This window comes from Ovis canadensis, chromosome 17, assembly GCF_042477335.2.
Source record: "Ovis canadensis isolate MfBH-ARS-UI-01 breed Bighorn chromosome 17, ARS-UI_OviCan_v2, whole genome shotgun sequence".
NCBI classification, from domain to species: domain Eukaryota; kingdom Metazoa; phylum Chordata; class Mammalia; order Artiodactyla; family Bovidae; genus Ovis; species Ovis canadensis.
The window spans coordinates 79712430-79730385 of record NC_091261.1 but is presented as its reverse complement, the minus strand read 5'-3'; the positions used below and the strand labels follow the sequence as shown (position 1 = coordinate 79730385).

Here is a 17956-nt window from a genome sequence, read left to right as displayed (position 1 = left end):
CAACTAAGCTCGTGAGCGCCAGGGCCCGTGCGCCACGACTAGAGAGCCCACGTGCCACAATGAAATCCCCACGTGCCGCGACCGGGACCTGACACAGCCAAATAATTAAACTTTTAAGTTAAGAGAAGACCCCGGGTGGAAGGAAATGGAAAGGAGATTCATTCCATGCTGGCATAATGGCACGAACAAAGTTTTGGTGGTAGGTAGGAAGCATGGCTACAACCAGACAGGAGAGGAGAGAAGGCATGAACTGGGAAGCCCAGCAGGACCTTGATGTGGCCTTGCTCAGGGGCATCTGTGCCGTTAGACCATGAGTTCTTGGGAACAGGACCGTTTTACTCACCCCTGAATCCCCACAAGCCCCTTCCCCCGCACAGCATACTGCACACGGGAGCTGCTCCATGAATGAATACTGAGAGCGAATGAGTGAGTGCAGGGAACATTCTCATGGGCACCGAGCTGGGAGCCCGGGGATGCAGCCTTAAACATAGATCATTCAAGGATCAAGCAAGTAACTCACCTTACGTAACAGCTGTGGAAACTGAGGCCCGAAAAGGCCGTGGCCTGCCCCCAAAGGCATCAGTGGCGTGACTGATGAGGAGAGCTTTGCCCGCTGCCTGGCACCCTCCCTTTGCTGGCTGGAATTCACGCAGAGAGGGGCCCAGAGCCAGGCCCTGCCACCTCTGAGCTGTCTCCGGGAGAGTGGGAAGCAAACAGCCCCCGGCTCTCTGGGTTAGAAGGCAGAGGCAGACTGCAGAATGCTTCCGAAAGATGCGTGGGAGGACTTCGCTCTGCGCCTGGCATGGCCTCCGCTGTGGAGGTGTGCAGCTGGGCACAAGGTGAAGGTCTTGCATCCAGCCTGGCGGCTGAGAGGCCCCCATCCCCACCCCTGCAAGGCGTTTTCAGGCAGTCCGAGTGGGGCAGGAGGTAAACGGGCCTCCCCTCCCCCCAGGGTAAAGAAGTTGGAGATTCATTCCCTATTGACTGAAACTCCAAGACCAGAATAGCGGGACAATTAAAGCGAGGGGGCTGGACCCTGCCCAGACCACATATTTCTCGTTCTTGAAGACAGGAGACCTCCCTGACCACACATGTGCAGAAAGGCTCCCTGGAGGCCAAAGGGGAGTTGTGTCAAAGGATGTTCTACCCAGACCCCTTTTCGGTAGAATCCATCTTGGCTAAGAGATGCGTGCACACACGTGGGCGGATCCTGAGATATACCAATATGAACTGTGAACCAGGCAAATTAAAATGACTCATCAAAGGAAACCGGGAAGAAGTGCCCCCATAAAAGTAATTCAAAGTGCCTCGAGGGTATAACTCAGGGACTCTCTCTGAGTCGGCCCATATGTCTATCTAAATGTAATGCACTTTTTTTCCCCCTCTTAATACTTCATTGTTTCACCACTTCCCGTCTCTGTGAGAATTCTTTTCTGCAAAGCCAAAGGGCCAGGGCTCTTGTCACTGACCACTGGCTTAGCACCTAGGATCTGGCACTTTCACCGCAGAGACCCAGCTGGGAACCCAAGCCCCGCTCCATGTCATCGCAGGCTGAGGCCAACCCGAGATCCCCTGCAGTTCTGCCCTGGCTACAGACTCATCAGCTTTGGCTCCAGGCAAGGCACAACCACCTGTCTTGCTGCGTGCCTGGCTGAGATCTTTCTTTAAGACCCTTTCAGGTGCAAGGTGAACTTTTCAGTGAAGGGCCTACTCAAAGGAAACTGGAACAACCGCTCATGTGGGTTCAGCTCTCTACAGACGACAGGCTCTCTCAGAGCTGCCTTGTCATTTAAGCCCATGATGACCCTCTAAGGTGGGTAGATTAGGTGACTTCTTGAGGAACCCGAGGGGGAAATCTGGTCACATGAGAGTGTCTACAGTTGTGACTTGAACCCAAGTCCTCGGCTTCTGGGCCAAATGCTCCCAGGTGCCCATGAACGTGGACTACCCTGGGAGCTTCCTGGAGAGACTGCCCAGGAAAGCACAAGGAAAACATTTACCCCAGCAGCAAACATGACTCAGGTGGTAAAGAATCTACCCACAATGTGGGAGCCCCGGGTTCGATCCCTGGGTCGGGAAGATCTCCTGGAGGAGGAAACGGCAACCTATTCCAGTGGTCTTGCCTCGAAAATTCGGTGACAGAGAAGCCTGGTGGGCTACAGTCCATGGAGTTGCAAAGAGTTGGACACGACTGAGCGACTAACATTTTTACTTTTCAGCAGCAGTCTCCAGCCCCAACCAACCCCTCTCTCTCAGGGTATCTGGAGTTACCTACTATGAAGGCCTAGATGAAGTATCCTTCCCAAGCCTTGGGGGTGCCTGTTTCTCCTTTGTCCACTGAAACTTACCTATCTCCAGCCCAATGGGATGGCCAATCTGATCATGTAAGTCCTGGAATCAAAATCTAGATTGTATATTTATTTATTATATATTTTGTTGCTGTTCAGTCGCTCAGTCGTGTCTGACTCTGTGATCCCATGGACTGCAGCACGCCAGGCTTCCCTGTCCATCACCAACTCCCAGAGCTTGCTCAGGCTCATGTCCATCGAGTCAGTGATGCCATCCAGCCATCTCATCCTTGGTCGTCCCCTTCTCCTCCTGCCCCCAAGCCCTCCCAGCATCAGAGTCTTTTCCAATGAGTCAACTCTTCACATGAGGTGGCCAAAGTACTGGAGTTTCAGCTTTAGCATCATTCCTTCCAAAGAAATCCCAGGGCTGATCTTCTTCAGAATGGACTGGTTGGATCTCCTTGCAGTCCAAGGGACTCTCAAGAGTTTCCTCCAATACCACAGTTTGAAAGCATCAATTCTTCGGCACTCAGCCTTCTTAATGGTCCTACTCTCACATCCATACATGACCACTGGAAAAACCATAGCCTTGACTAGATGGACCTTTGTCAGCTAAGTGATGTCTCTGCTTTTTATTATCTACAAAAATGAAACTCCTCCAGGCTGGTTACTTAGTGAGACTCGCTCCTCCACGTCCCCACCTTTTCTCCACCCCCCGAGCCCCGTCTGAGTATGTGGCTCCCCTGCTCAAGAACCCGCAATGGCTCCCTGGTGCCTTCTGCAGGGGTCAGCCCAGCCTCCCTGAGTGCAACTCAGGGCCTTACCCGCAGCTCACGCGGCGTCCCGTGGCCTCGAGGGCCGCTCCTCCCTGCTGGGCACTGTCGTCTCCGTCAGAGAAGCCCCAGGCTGCTCAGATTTGCCCTCCCGCCTCTTCAGAGTTGTTTTCCTCCTGCCAGGCCCTCCCCAGCCTTCAAAGCCTGATCCAATCTTGTTTCCAGCAACCTCGCCCGGATCCTCCCAGCCCAGCATGGCCTCTGCTAACCAGTAGCCCCGCTCTGTGCCTGCCTTGGCGCTGACCGCTGTGTACTGTAGTGGTGGCGATGAGGCACAGCCCGGCCCTACAGAAAGAGCCCAGCCTCGCGGGGCAGGCAGGCCCGAGCACGATCCAGGCCCTGCCTCTTGCCACCTCTGTGATGGGTGCGCTGTTCCCAGGGCATCCCGCCGGCATGGGTGTGCAGACCGCTGAAAAGAAGGCTGCTGGGACCCAGAGCCTGAGGAGGTGTGCGGTAACAAAGAAGGCTGCTGGGACCCAGAGCCTGAGGAGGTGTGCGGTAACAGTTTTAGTCTCGAGAGGTAATACCCAGAGCTGGAGAGTCCTCTGGGAGGCGGTTCTGAACCCAGGCAGGAGCCCTGGACCGGGAGTCCAGACCCTGGGCTTTTTTATGTTTTGTTAGTTTTGTTTTGGTTTTTATTTACTTATTTTTGGCCGTGCCGGGTCTTCATTGCTGCATGCGGGCTTTCTCTAGGTGCCGTGAGTGGGGGCTACTCTTCACTGTGGAGCGCAGGCTCTAGGCACGCAGGCTTCGGCGGTCCACACTTCAGAGCCCACGCTTGCGGCGAGTGGTCTCGGCCACTGTGGCTCAGTAGCTGCCCCTCAGCGTGTGGGATCTTACGGGACCCGGGATCGAACCCGAGTCTCCCGCACTGACAGGCAGATTCTTAACCACGGGACCAGCAGGGAAGTCATGTTTCCTTGTTTGTTTTTAACTGAAGTATAGCTGATTCACAATGTTGTACCAGTCTCCACTGTACAGCAAAGGAGCTCAGTTATACACTTATGTATATCGTTTATGCGCCTTTTCATTTAGAACTGTGGATGCGCACAGTGACCATTCAGCAGGGGGCCTCCGCCCTTGACCTCTGGGCTTCTCTGAAACAAGGGCCTTGACCAGGAGGTCAGAGGCCCCAGGGTGCCCTCCCCTCTGGTTCTGTGGTGCCAACGGGCAAGGGGTGGTGCGGAGATTGGCATGGCGATTCGAGAGTCAGAGAGAACAGTCCTTTAAACCCTTCAACAAATATTTGTGCAACGCTCTACTTGCAGGGGGCTGGGGCAGCTGGAACTCTCCGGAAAGCCCTTGTGTTTGTGGGAGGCCATGCAGAAAGGCCCAGACTCTGAGCCTCTTCCAGCCCTGCCACGTGCTGCCTCAAGTTTTCTTCTGACACAAGTGGGGGAAGAATAAACAGATCTGCACCGCCCGGGACAGCGGAAGGGACAGCGGCAGGCGGAGGCCACTTCGATGAGGGTCTTGCTCCACTACCCGCCCGCCCCATCCAGGCGGCCCAGGCTCCCGAGTGGAGCGCAGAGCCTGAGCGCCTGTCATACCTCGGCTCCACAAGCACATAGGCGGCAGGAGTGGGGCCAGGCGGGGGACACGTCAGAGGTCCTGCCCTCCGGGGAGTTCCTGACCCACAGGGAGATGGCCAAGGCCACAGGCCCTTCAGTACAGAGTGGTCAGCGCCGCCTTAGCAGGTGCAGACGGGAGGGTCCCTGTCCAGTCAGGGGGTGGGGACATCCTAGATTCCCCAGAGCCCCCATGGCTGAGCAGGAGTCGGCCAGACAGGAGGGAACAGAGGAGGTCTGGAGACCTTTCTTTCATCCATTCACGCACTCAGTCATGTCTGTGCGCTCAGTCGCATCCGACTCTTTTGTGACCCTACGGACTACAGCCTACCAGGCTCCTCTGTCCATGGGATTATCTTGGGAAGAATACTGGAGTGGGTCGCCACTTCCTTCTCCAGGGGATCTTCCGGACCCAGGGACTGAACCTGCGTCTCCTGCTCTGGCAGGCGGATTCTGTACCACTGTGCCACCTGGGAAGCCCCGTTCATTCACGCATCTGGTACATATTTAACTGAGCACTGTGCTAATTGTGAAGTAAAAAGATGCCTTCGGGCAACTTACAGTGTTGGAGAAGGGCATGCCCAGACTGAGATCAGGCTGTGGAGAAGTGTGTAGGGCGTGGGGGCCACATAAAGAGTCAGGGCTTGGGGGGCATGGCGGTAGGAGGGCCGGCTGCCGGCTGTTGGGAAGGACCCTTGAGCGGTGTTGTCCAGTTGTGTCCGACTCTTTGTGACCCCATGGACTGCAGCATGCCAGGCTTCCCTGTCCCTCACCATCTCCCGGAGTTTGCCCAAGTTCATGTCCATTGCATCAGTGATGCCATCCAATCATCTCATCCTCTGTTACCCAGAGGGGGGAAGGAGCTATTCTGAAATCCTTGAGCTGGGCGGGGGTGGCTGGTCTTTCTCCATCTCAGACCTGGGGTATCCTGGAGGTTCGATGAGAGTGGAATATCCGACAGGCTGAGTTCAGACTGTGGACAAGAGCGCCTTCGAAGGTCAGAGGGCTGCACAGGGATTTCCCTTGGGGGGAGGGGTGCATATCAGGGAGGGGGTGGGCTGAGGAGCCCTCAGGGTCCAGCCCAGAGTACAGGATGGCAACGTGTCAGTCCCCTCACGGTTTGCTCTCCACCACCCCCTGCTGTCCCCTGGACGTGCCTCGCTGCCTCCCGCCCTGCACTGATGCTTCGAGAGCAGAGGCAGCAGACCAGAGCAGCAGTGAGGAGCCCGGTAGCCAAATGCAGCTCTGCCGGCAGCAAAGTCGCCGGCCCTCTCTGGGTGTCAGTCACCTGGGGAGAAAGCTAATCCTCACCTTGCTCCCAGGGTTGCTGAGAATTCCGAGCAAAATAATGGCTGGAACAGCGGTGGGTGCACACAGAGGAGGGCTTCTTAGTGCTCTGATCTCTCCTGTATTATTCCTGAAGGCACACAGAATGTGAGAAACCCAGCCCGCCCTCCCCAGGACCCCCCTTCCTCCTCACTTCCGCAGTCCACCCGGGCTTTACGAAGACACAAATCCTCTCCCCGCCCCACTTCCCACACCCGAGCCCCCCTAATTAAGTCCCTTACCTTCCCGGGTATCGCTGTCTAATCCCTAAACCCTTTCTCACCAGTCTCCTGTTTTCTCCAGGAGTCAAATCCCTTTAGAAGGAGGTGGCCCAGTTAGCTGTGAACCGAGAGGCTGGGGGCAGGGAGCAGGCATTTCAGGGCTCCCAGAGGGGAGGGGTGAGGAGGGGAGGGCAGGAGGGGGTCCTGGAGACCCTGCCCGGCTCTGGCGCCAGCTGGCGCAAGCCTGGAGGCTTCCCTAAGGACGAGTGGTCTGCCATTTCTACCCACACCCCTGCACCCAGGTTCCACCACCAGGCTCGTTCACTCCCTGCCAATGCTTTTGAGAAGTGGAGCAGCCTGTTCTGCAGCCAGACTACCTGGGTTCAGGTAGGGTCCATTACCGACTGGGGTTATTGACCTTGGTGCCTCAGTTTCCCTCACAGATGGCGGCGACAATCTTCCTACCCATGTGGTGCTGATGAGATTAGAGTGAGCTCATGCAATTCTCTTGAACAGGGCCTGGAACATAGGAAATGTATCAGTTGTTTTACTTGAACTTCCTGCTTCTTCTCCCAGATATTTTTGCCATTCGGGTCTTTAAAGTTTTTTACACGTTTATTTAGCTGCACCAGCCCTCAGTTATGGTATGTGGGAGCCTTGAGCTTCCCTGTGGCATGCGAGACTTTTAGTTTCAGCATGTGGGACCTAGTTTCCTGACCAGGGACCGAACCCAGGCCCCTTGCACTGGGAAAGCGGAATGTTAGCCACTGGATCAGCAGGGAAGCCGCTGCCATTCAGGTCTTAACCCTCACCACCCCCCTCTTGGAGAGGCCTCTTTCCCTGGCACTGAAGCTGAAGTGGCCCCCCAGCCCTGGTCACACTCTAATGCCATTTTCTCTCCTTCTGTGGCACTTACCACGGTATGAGATAAGTGGTTATGTTTGACCATCTCTTCTTGAGGGCAGGAGCCACGGCTGGTCACGGTCACAGCTACACGCCCAGTGCCTCAAACCCCAGTGGGGTGGCCATCCATTTGTGGGCATGACCCAATACTCTGTCCCCCGAGGACTGGACCCTGAGCATGCTGGCCGCCCCCCACGCTGCAGCCCCTCCCCTTGCCACCTCACACTTACATGGCCACCCTTCACCTGCCTGGCGTGACCTCACGTGAGTCATCACCCCTCACTGGGCATCTGGATGAGTGGAGGGAGGTGGCAAAGACACGAGGCAACTGAGGGACAGCCTAAGATTTTGCTGAGATGATTCGGTGTGTGTTCTGGGGCTCGTGCCTGTAACGTGGAGACCTCAAGGACCTCAGAGTTCTGAAAATACAGCCCTCCCTGCCACCATCTAGCCTTCTCTTGTTGCAACTGGCTTTGAAGCCCCTGTCAACTAGGGGAGGGGAAAAAAAAGCACAACCTAAAATTTATGTTTAAATTGGTGGTCAAATCTAAGGGCTTAAGCCCAGAACACAGCATCTCAGATAATTCTTCAAAGAGGAAGCAGTGGGGAGCCAAGAGGGATAGGAGCTTTTGTGACAAAGCCCGGGCAGTTGGAACATCAGAAGATTGCTGTTAATAAAAGAAACTGGATACCTCGAGTTAAGGGACTTAGCACTTTTCTGTGTCTGGGAAGATGCAAGTCTGGGCTCGCTGGAATCATTCCTTTGATCTGCACCTCGAGGATCTGGGGCCAGCAGCCTGTGTATCCTCATCCCGCGGGTGATGAGTCCCTGTGAGCAAGGCTTTGCCCTCCTGGAGGGATCAGTCACGAGGTCGTGTCCAACTCGTTTGCCATCCCCTAAACTGTAGCCCGCCAGGCTCCTCTGTCCACGGGATTTCCCAGGCTAGAATACTGGAGTGGGTTGCTATTTCCTCCACCAGGGGATCGTCCCGACCCAGGGATCCAACCCGCGTCTCCTGCATTGGCAGGTGGAGTCTTTACCACGGTGCCGCCCGCGGAAGCCTTCCTGAAGGCCCCACTTTGTAAACACAGCAGAGACCAACACCGGGCCCAGTGTGCCCCACCCCCACCCCCAGAGGCGCTCCGTGGGGATGAACCTGCCACCTAGTGGTAGCCTCGGCACATTGCCGCGTCTCCATCACAGGGGCCAAGGTTCCTGCTCACTGGGGCCAACTTGTATTCTGAACATGGGTTTGCCCTCTCCATATCCTGCCGGCACTCCCATCCCTGGACTCGCGGGATGCTTGCCCATTATATGCACAGCCTGGAGTCACACTGAAGAATTCATTTCACAGCAGAGGAAGAGCAGCCCGTGCCAGCCACCGCCCCCCCACATACTCCATTCCTGGTACCAGGTCTAAATCATTTCCCTGCCCCCACCCCATTAGCGCATTGGGCAAAACACCCCACGCACCTCACACTTTCGTTAACAGCTTCATTTCTTCCTCTGTCCCCTTGCAACTTTAGCAGGGGTGAGGAAAGGTGAGGGACACAGAGGCCTCTTCCACACAGTTCACAGCCCAGCCCAGGGCCAGGAGACCTTCTACACCAAGACACAAGCCGTTTGGGATCACAGTGCGCCTGATGAAAGGAACTCCCCTACCCGCCAACAACTGTTTAGTCCAACTCCCATTTGGGGACCCAGGGCAAGAAAGCTGATCTCGACTGCTCCCCCACAGCCCCCAGCTCCACCCCACCCAGCAGCAGAAGGACCTGGACTGGGCTGGCCTGGCCTGGGCTACACTCTCCCACATTAAGACTGTATCTTCAGGCCTCTGTCTCTCCCAGGATCGCCAGGGCTGCCCATGGGAGGAGAGACCACAGGCAGTGACGGCTCGCCATGTTTACAGCAGCCCTCAGGCTCCCTCAGATGGAGGCTAGGATATGGACACTGGTAGGGAAGCAGAGGTGTGTTCCAGGTGGGGACGGGTGTGAGCTAAGGTCTGCATCTGGGAGGTGTGTGTGTGTTGGGGGGCTGTGAGGACCCCCTGCCTTGGGAATAAGTGTGGGAGCAGGGAGTCAGTGGTGGGAACATGGACAGGGAGGCAGTGGAGCCAACAGCCTGGCTGACTGCAGGCTCTGTCCTTGCAACCTTGTCACTGGGACTGACAGACAGGCTGTGACATTCACAGAATTGGAGAAGCAAGACTCTCCATGGACCGCACAGGGCCTCCCCAGGGCACTGTGCAATTTAGGAAGAATGATACCTTACAAAAGAAGGTTAGTAACCTATGCAAAGCAGGATGATATAACAATCAAGTGACTTAGAAACACAGCACTGAGACTGCGGGGACCCGGCCTTCACAATAAAACTCCACGCTGGCAATCTGAGCTTCCTGTTTCTCATTTGCTTGATTTTTAGAGTTTTGTTACTATACAGCCAGGCCTGCATTATTTTGTTCATGGAAATGAAATTCACACAACCTAAAATTAACCACTTTAAAGTAAAAAAGAAATTCAGGGATTTCCTCGGTGATCCAGTGGCTCAGACTTCTCATTCCCAATGCAGGGGGCCTGGGCTCGATCTTGGTCAAGGAACTAAGATCCTGCATGCCCCACGATGAGGCCAAAAATTAAAGTAAGTAAGTAAATAAATACTATTGAAAAAAAGATTATTGGCAAAATAACTGACATCTTAAAAAAAAATCAAAAAAGTAAAAATTTCAGTGGTATTGAGTATATTCACAATGGTGGGCAACCAGCTTCTCTATTCAGTTTCAAAACCTTTCTGTCACCCGAGGGAAGCCCTGAACCATGAAGCAGTCACATGCCATTTCCCCCTCCCTGCATCCATTCATCTGCTTCCCATCTGATTTATCTATTCTGGACACATTACACAATAATATTAACACATGGCCTCTCGCGTCCGGCTTCTCTCACTTAGCATAATGTCGTCACGGGTCATCATGTTGTCATGGATGTCAGTACCTCATTCCTATTCGTGCTGTGCTCAGTGGCTCATGACTGCGAGTTGTGTCCGACTCTTTTTGACCCTGCGGACTGAAGCCCACCAGGCTCCTGTGTCCATGGGATTTTCCAAGCAAGAATACTGGAGCAGGCCGTCATTTCCTACTTTAGGGGATTTTCCCATTCCAGGGATTGAACCTGAGCCTCTTGCATCTCCTGCACTGGCAGGTGGACTCTTTACCACTGTGCCACCCGGGAAGCCCCATTCCTATTTGTGACTAAATAATATTCCATGATACCGACATATTAAAACTCAGTTCGGTTCAGTCGCTCAGTCGTGTCCGACTCTTTGTGACCCCATGGACTGCAGCACACCAGGCTTCCCTGTCCATCACCAACTCCTGGAGTTCACTCAAACTCATCTCCATTGAATCAGTGATGCCATCCAATCATCTCATCCTCTGTTGCCCCCTTCTCCCACCCTCAATCCTTCCCAGCATCAGGGTCTTTTCAAATGAGTCAGTTCTTGGCATCAGGTGGCCAAAGTATTGCAGTTTCACCTTCAGCATCAGTCCTTCCAGTGAATATTCTCTCTTAGGATTGACTGGTTGGATCTCCTTGCTGTCCAAGGGACTCTCAAGAGTCTCCAACACCACAGTTCTAAAGCATCAGTTCTTCAGCGCTCAGCTTTCTTTATAGTCCAACTTTCACATTCATACATGACCACTGGAAAAACCAAGGCTTTGACTCTACAGACCTTTGTTGGCAAAGTAATGTCTCTGCTTTTTAATATGCTGTCTAGATTGGTCATAGTTTTTCTTCCAAGGAGCAAGCATCTTTTAATTTCATGACAGCAGTCACCATCTGCAGTGATTTTGGAGCCCAGAAAAATAAGTCTGTCACTGTTTCCACTGTTTCCCCATCTATTTTCCATGAAGTGATGGAACCAGATCCCATGATCTTAGTTTTCTGAATGTTGAGTTTTAAGCCAACTTTTTCACTCTCCTCTTTCACTTTCATCAAGAGGCTCTTTAGTTTCTCTTCGCTTTCTGCCGTAAGAGTGGTGTCATCTGCATATCTGAGGTTTACCCATTTATCCACTGATGGACATTTCAGTTGTGAAACTGAGGGTGATGAGTCAATCCATTTCACCAGCCTTCACTAACCAAGGTCATTTTGAGATGCATGTCTTCTAAGCAGCACATGGTGTAAACAATAAGATGTTCACCCGAGTTGTTTTCTAGAAATGGAGTCAGCCGTGTCGAGTTTGAGCTAAGCTGGTTAAGACTGGATAGGACCACTGACCCTCCACCTGGGCACATGCTGGGTTTGTGCTTCGAAACCTTTTGATTTCAGAGAGCCGATAATTCCTCCCTCAGATTATGCGATGAACCTGCAGAGGCTTGTAGCTTAGTTGCGCCTGCGCAGAATGAAGACTGCCTCACCTTTCCTCAGTCACCTTTCCCTGGGCTCCCCCACCCCCAGACCACCCTGCTGCTTGATTTTCATGCCATAAATACCCTGAGCCCCTGGCCTTCGGGGAGGCAGACTCAAGGCTTGTTCTCCTACTTCCTCGCCTGGCTGTTTTTGCGGCAGACCTCAGCGTCTCAGCGTTTCACCTTGTGCAACAAGCAAAACAAACCTGTTTCCATCTTTTGGCTGTTGTGAATAATGCCGCTATGAATGCTGGTGTACCAACATCTGTCTGAGTTCTTGCTTTCAATTCTTTTGGATATACCAAGAAGTGGATCAGAGGGTAATTCTATGTTTGTTTGTTTTTGAGGAACCACCATCCTGATTTCCACAGCAGCAACACCATTTTGCATTTCCACTGTTAGTCCATTTTGAGTTAATTTTTGTATACAGTGTGAGGTAGGAGTCCCATTCTTTTGCATGTGATAGCCAGTTGTCCCAGCACCATTTGTGGAAGAGAATGTTCTTGCCCTCACTGAATGGTCTTGGTGCCCTTGTTGAAAATCAACTGCCTGTGGATCTCTGGGTTTATTTCTGGACTCCCAATTCTATTCCGCGTGTCTATATGTCTATCTTTCCCATGCTGTTTTTGATTACTGCACCTTTATTATATGTGTTATTCTCTCCAACTAATTCTTCAGGAGCATCTTGGTGGTTCAGTGTTGGTGGTTACACAGGTGTCCCCTGCAATATTCTTTCCATTTTTCTGCATGCTTGAAATCTTTCAAAATAAAACTTTCAAAATAAAATGTCATGCCTCTTTAGGGCTTTGTTCTTTTATCACAATACAGTTTTTCTAAAGGCCCAGTTTTTAGACTGAGCCAGCTCCCAGCAGCAGCAACCCCTGGGAGTTAAGGACAAGTTTTGGGACCATTCACATAATTTTCAGATTGCTGCAGGCATCAAGAGATGACTGGTCAGGGGTGCGACGGTGCTGGTCTTCTACCGTGCCTGTTTCGAAGCCCAGGAAAGTGACCCGCCTGAAGACCCAGCCTCAGGGCCCCTCTGAGGCACTGGGCCCCTGGGGCCGGGAACGCCTGGCACCTCTCTCTGCCCCTCCAACACTCTTGTCTCAAGTTCCCCCTCTCCATCACCCACCCGCCTGCCAGACCAGTCCCTGGTCCGCCTCCGGGAGTTCAGTCTGGTAGAGAACTGGAGAACCAGGCCGACCTTGTGACCGGCAGGCCAGGCCGCTTAAGAGCAAGTATCAGTGTCCAGACCCCCAGAAGTTCCTTGCTGCTGCCCTCTGGGCCCCTCGGCGTGCCTCGGGCCCCTCGGCGTGCCTCGGCCTCCCCGAGTCACCGACTATTTTTCACCTATCTCTGTCGGGGTCCTTTCCTCTGGTCTTTGCCATCGGACAAAGGAAAACTGCGAGCGCAGGCTCTCTGACTTCCCACCTCCGCGTGGCTGCCGTCGCTCCGAGTTCTCCGAGGCCACCAGGGGGCGCGCGAGGCCCAGCCTGGGTGCTGGCGGCGCCGAGGGGCCGCCCCGCCTCCCGGCGCCCCGCCTCCCGGCGCCCCGCCCCGTCCGGCTGCAGCCCCGCCCCGCCCCTCAGCGCCCCGCCCCGTCCGGCTGCAGCCACGCCCCCGCCCCTCCGCGCCCCGCCTTGTCCGGCTGCGCCCTCGCTCCCGCCGCTCCCCCTCTCCCCCCCACGCCCAGGACACCACCCCCGCCCCGGCGTCCCCGCGTCGTCTGTTCCCCGGGTCCCGCCATGGGCCCCGCCGCTCGCCCCGCGCTGAGGTCGCCGCCGCCGCCGCCTCCTCCGCCGCCGCCGCCGTCGCCACTGCTGCTGCTGCTGCCCCTACTGCCGCTCTGGCTGGGCCTGGCGGGGCCCGGGGCCGCGGCGGACGGCGGCGAGCCCGCGGCCGGGGCGGGGCGGGGCGGGGCCCGCGCCGTGCGGGTGGACGTGAGGCTGCCGCGGCAGGACGCGCTGGTGCTGCAGGGGGTGAGGATCGGCCCCGAGGCCGACCCGGCGCCCCCGCTGGGCGGCCGCTTGCTGCTGGTGAGCGCCGCTGAGCCGCCGCAGACCCTGCACCCACATCTGGTCTTCATCCTGGACCAAGCCCTGGCAGCCCAGCGCCCCTTCCCCTAGACTGCCCAGGCTCCCAGCCCTCCGGTTTCCAGAACCGGAGATCGGGTGCTTTCTCTTGCAAACTCGTTCCCAGACCCTGGCCTTGCATCCGCTCTGCGTCCGATCCCCTTCCTCCCCGCCCTCCCTCTACCCACGGCTTCTCGCCCCACAGATGGACATCGTGGACGCTGAGCAGGATGCGCCCGTAGAAGGCTGGATTGCGGTGGCATACGTGGGCAAAGAGCAGGAGGCCCAGATTCACCAGGAGAGTCAGGGCGCTGGCCCGCAGGCCTATCCCAAGGCTCTGGTTCAGCAGGTGCGGGGTGGGTGAGGGGTGGGGGGTAGCAGGGGTGGTGGTATGTGGAAGACGGGCTGGAGGAAGGGTTTTCAAGGCAATTACTAGGGCCAGACTACCCGATGGGCCTCTAAGGACCTTCCAGAGAAGCCCTGGGCCTGTGTGGGGCAAGGGACCCCCAGGTGTAGACGAGGGTCAGGGTGTTTGGCAGCAGGGAGGTGGCAGGAGACCAGAGAGAGTCCAGAAGCTTGACCAGGCTCTGAGAGTATCCGATGGGGAGTTCTGCGGGGGGCGGGGGGGTGTGCGGTGGGCAGGCTTGCTCTGCTTGGACCAGGGAAGGCACAGGCTGTTTGGGTCCCACAGGGCATCTGGAGGTGGGGGTGGGAGGAATAAGGGTTTCTGTCCTTGACCTCAAGTTGCTTACAGCTGGTCTGTCCAGGGGAAGTGCTCACCAGGAGCCAAGAACAACTGTGGCTGTTGGTGGTGGGGTGGGCGTGTGGGCAGGCTGTGTGCTGACCTCTGGCTCTGCCCTGCAGATGCGGAGGGCACTCTTCCTGGGAGCCTCAGCCCTGCTGCTCCTTGTTCTGAACCACAACGTGGTCCGAGAGGTAAAACGAGTCAGGCTGGGGGCGGGGCAGGGCTGGGGGGACGGTGACCCGGGCTGCCTGACCTCCCTGTCCCCCTCCAGCTGGACATTTCCCAGCTTCTGCTCAGGCCAGTGATCGTCCTGCATTATTCCTCCAACGTCACCAAGCTGTTGGAGGCGCTGCTGCAGTGAGTTGGGGCATGGGCTCCAAAGGACGGGGCTTGGGCGCTAGGCTCCCTGGCTCTTCCATGAGCTCAGGGGTCTTGGGACTGGGCCCTTCCCTGTTCATCTGAGCCTGTAGTCTCTTGGCCTGAGAAATGGGTGGAGAGACCGGAGCGAGGTGCCAGGGCGTGGAGTGAGGAGGCTGCTTTCTCGGCAGAGGGGATTGGTCTCCACATGGAGGAAGCCAGCTCCTGATGGGCTCCTCCCTGAGCTTGTGGGCCTCCTTGGCCGGCTGTCACAAGACCTGGAGAAACCAGTGGCTGTGACAGGCCTGGAGGCCAAAGCAGAAGGGCTACTGTGGGGTGATACTCAGGATACTCAGGGGATCCTCTTCCCAGAAGGCTGGGGCGGGTGGACCTGAGCCTCTCCTCCCGAGTCCTTCCGTCCAGTGCCTCTGGCTTCCCCTCCCAGGAGGACCCAGGCCACGGCTGAGATCACCAGTGGAGAGTCCCTGTCGGCCAACATCGAGTGGAAGCTGACCCTGTGGACTACCTGTGGCCTCTCTAAGGATGGCTACGGAGGATGGCAGGACTTGGTGTGCCTGGGAGGCAGTCGGGCCCAGGAGCAGGTGGGTTCTTGGGGGGCCGGGTACACACATGCCTTGTCTCAAGTCCTGTGGCTTCCTCCTCCCCAGGTAGGGAGACCACCTCTTGCACCTCCCAGGGCTGCTCTGAGGGTTCAGGGGCTGGGTGGGTGCCTGACCCGGGGTCACGCAGTCAGCATTAGCTGCTGCTCTTGTCACATCCGTTTGTCTCTTGAAAGCCTTGACTCCCCTTCGGACTCCTCACCTGGGTTTCACGGTTTCTCCTGTGAAAGCCAGGAAGGACAGAGTCTTCAGAAGATGAAGCCAGGTGCCTCCAGGGTCATGATGCCCGTGGACCTCACCTGCCTGGTCCTCAGGGTGGATTTACTGGGGGATGAAGGGGGGTGGGGCGGCCCCAGGGGCCCTGACACCTGGCTCCCCTCCCCAGAAGCCGCTGCAGCAGCTGTGGAATGCCATCCTGCTGGTGGCCATGCTCCTGTGCACAGGCCTCGTGGTGCAGGCTCAGCGGCAGGCATCCCGGCAGAGCCGGCGGGAGCCCGGAGGCCAGGTGGGAGCCAGCCCTTGGGGGGACCCATGGGAGGGGGGCCCGTGTCCCCAGCACTGGCAACTGTGCTGCCCTTTCCCTGCCCCCCCCCCCAAGGTGGAGCTGCTCAAGCGCCGGGTGGTGCAGAGGCTGGCATCCCTCAAGACCCGGAGGTGCCGGTTGGGCCGGGCAGCACAGAGTTCCCCGGAGCCTGGTGCTGAGACATGCGCTGTGTGTCTGGACTATTTCTGCAACAAGCAGGTTGGTGCCCTGGGCAGAGGGCAGCGGGGCTATGATGCCTGCCGTGCTTCCGACACACCTGGGAAGAGCCCCCACCGGCCTTCTTCCTGCCCCACCAGAGATCTGGGAAGCAGAACGGGTTGGGGAGGGGGCGTGTCGGGCCACAGGGGTTTTGGTTTCCAGCTCAGGTGAGGGCATGGGGCCTGGCACCCCCACCGGAGGCCTTCCCTGTGGCCTGAGCCCACGCCCCCCACCCCTGCAGTGGCTCCGGGTGCTGCCCTGTAAGCATGAGTTCCACCGAGACTGCGTGGACCCCTGGCTGATGCTCCAGCAGACCTGCCCGCTGTGCAAATTCAACGTCCTGGGTGAGCACCGAGGGTGGGGGCTCTTGGCTGGCTCCACCTGGTTCCCACCTGACGCCTCGCTCCTTGTCGTTTCTCCTCCTCTCCTGCAGGGAACCACTACTCTGATGATTAGCTGCCCCGGCGGGGTATCTGTACGCGGGGAAGGGGCCCCGCCTGCCTACGTTCTGGACGCCTGGAACAGGACAGCAGCGGGGGGCAGGACAGAAAGCCCTGGGGTGGGGGGAGGGATGGGGCCTCCCTGCTCAGGGGCAAGGTGTCCCCCACCCACATCCACACCAGGAGGGAGGGACCACCATCCCCAGCCTGAGGATGCACGGCTCGGACCTGGCAGGAAGAGAGGCAGCTTTGGGGCCCTTGTCTGCCATCCTGGGATGTCTCTGTCTGCCTCCTCAAAGGCAGCTCCCAGGACCCCCGCCAGGCATCTGGGGAAGAGGGTGTGGGCAGTGCCCCTGTTCCCAGAGCTCTGGGAGCTCCCTGGCCTGGCTGGCAGGGCATCCTTGAGGGCTGAGGCTGCAGTGGCCAGGTTCTGTGCATATTTATTGGGGGGTGGGTCAGGGGAGGCGCCATCTGGCCTTGGAGGCACCCTAGCCTGACCATCTTGTGGACACACCTTGGTCAAGGCTATGATGTTGAACCTAGAGGCCCCTGCTGCCTGCTGGCATTGGGCCTTTGGGCACTTGGGGCCGTGGGTCCCAGGGCCTGTCCAGCTGGGCTCCCATCTGGGGCCTGGCTGGGACCAGAGGCCTTAGAAACCATCTAGCCCTGTGCTGCTCCGTGGGGCTACAGGTTGCTGACCAGGATACTTGAAGCCACAGAGTAAATGTGGTACATTTTCCAGGGTCATCCATTTTTATTAAAAAAATAATTGGGGCTCAAAGAGGTTTAGTATTAAAATAAACATGGATATATTTTAATATAAGATGTAAAATGTGTGGATGTTTTAAGATAAACAAGTCACCTTCGGGGTCTACTGCCTGTGGGAGGTGGAGGACTCTAAAATGCCTCCGAAGGGGACTTCCCTGGTGACCCAGTGGTTAAGAACCACCTCCAGTGCAGGGGACACAGGTTCAATCCCTGGTCCAGGGAGATTCCACGTGCCTCGGGGCGACTAAGGTGGCGCGCCCTAGAGACCATGCTCTGCAACGAAAGAAGCCACCACGGTGAGAAGGCCTTGCGTTGCAACTGGAGAGTCGCCCCTGCTCGCCACAACTGGAGAAAGCCCCCACACAGCAAGGAAGACCCAGTGCAGCCAAAAAATGAAACAGCCCCTAGGATGCCCCCGGCCCCCATGAACACACCCTGTGTGACCCTGGAACTGGGACACTGATGGACTCTACTCCCGTGATCAGGTTGTGCTGTATGGCATGGCTGACCTTAATGTGTGGGAAGGCAGGTGTCCAGGGAGGCCTGACCTAACCAGGGGAGCCCATTAAAAGCAGAGCGCTTCCCCCAGTTGGTAGAGGAAGAGGAAGTCAGGAATTTGAAGTGTAGAGGGGATCGGAGCCTGAGATATTCTCTGTTGCTGACTCGA

General features: G+C 56.6%; 1 protein-coding gene and 1 long non-coding RNA gene across 5 annotated transcripts; one reads left to right on the top strand and one right to left on the bottom strand.

Annotated features, from left to right (window-relative positions):
• Positions 1-4034: 4034 nt before the first annotated feature.
• LOC138422392 (uncharacterized) lies at positions 4035-8360 on the bottom strand. Its single transcript, XR_011249859.1, has 4 exons — positions 7832-8360; positions 6614-6755; positions 6001-6106; positions 4035-5617 (listed from the first exon to the last, which is right to left on the bottom strand). It is a non-coding gene; the product is annotated as an uncharacterized lncRNA (long non-coding RNA).
• A 4817-nt stretch (positions 8361-13177) lies between these two features.
• RNF215 (ring finger protein 215) lies at positions 13178-17344 on the top strand. Of its 4 annotated transcripts, none has more exons than XM_069557266.1 (9): positions 13178-13581; positions 13823-13966; positions 14482-14553; positions 14634-14719; positions 15165-15321; positions 15725-15844; positions 15938-16081; positions 16323-16425; positions 16515-17344. In XM_069557266.1, the coding sequence occupies exons 1-9, from the start codon at positions 13291-13293 to the stop codon at positions 16535-16537; spliced, it is 1140 nt and encodes a 379-aa protein (XP_069413367.1). In that variant the 5' UTR covers positions 13178-13290; the 3' UTR covers positions 16538-17344. The 4 variants fall into 4 exon arrangements, with proteins under 4 accessions (XP_069413367.1, XP_069413369.1, XP_069413366.1 ...); XM_069557268.1 differs by having other exon boundaries at positions 13182-13524; XM_069557265.1 differs by having other exon boundaries at positions 13206-13524; positions 15725-16081.
• The last annotated feature ends 612 nt before the right edge of the window (positions 17345-17956 follow it).

Bases quoted from the DNA above. Each gene is read 5' to 3' on its own strand.
- RNF215 (XM_069557264.1), top strand. From the start codon at position 13,291: ATGGGCCCCGCCGCTCGCCCCGCGCTGAGGTCGCCGCCGCCGCCGCCT. The intron at 13,967-14,481 runs GTGCGGGGTGGG...TCTGCCCTGCAG, and splicing joins CCAAGGCTCTGGTTCAGCAG to ATGCGGAGGGCACTCTTCCT. The intron at 14,720-15,164 runs GTGAGTTGGGGC...TTCCCCTCCCAG, and splicing joins CTGTTGGAGGCGCTGCTGCA to GAGGACCCAGGCCACGGCTG.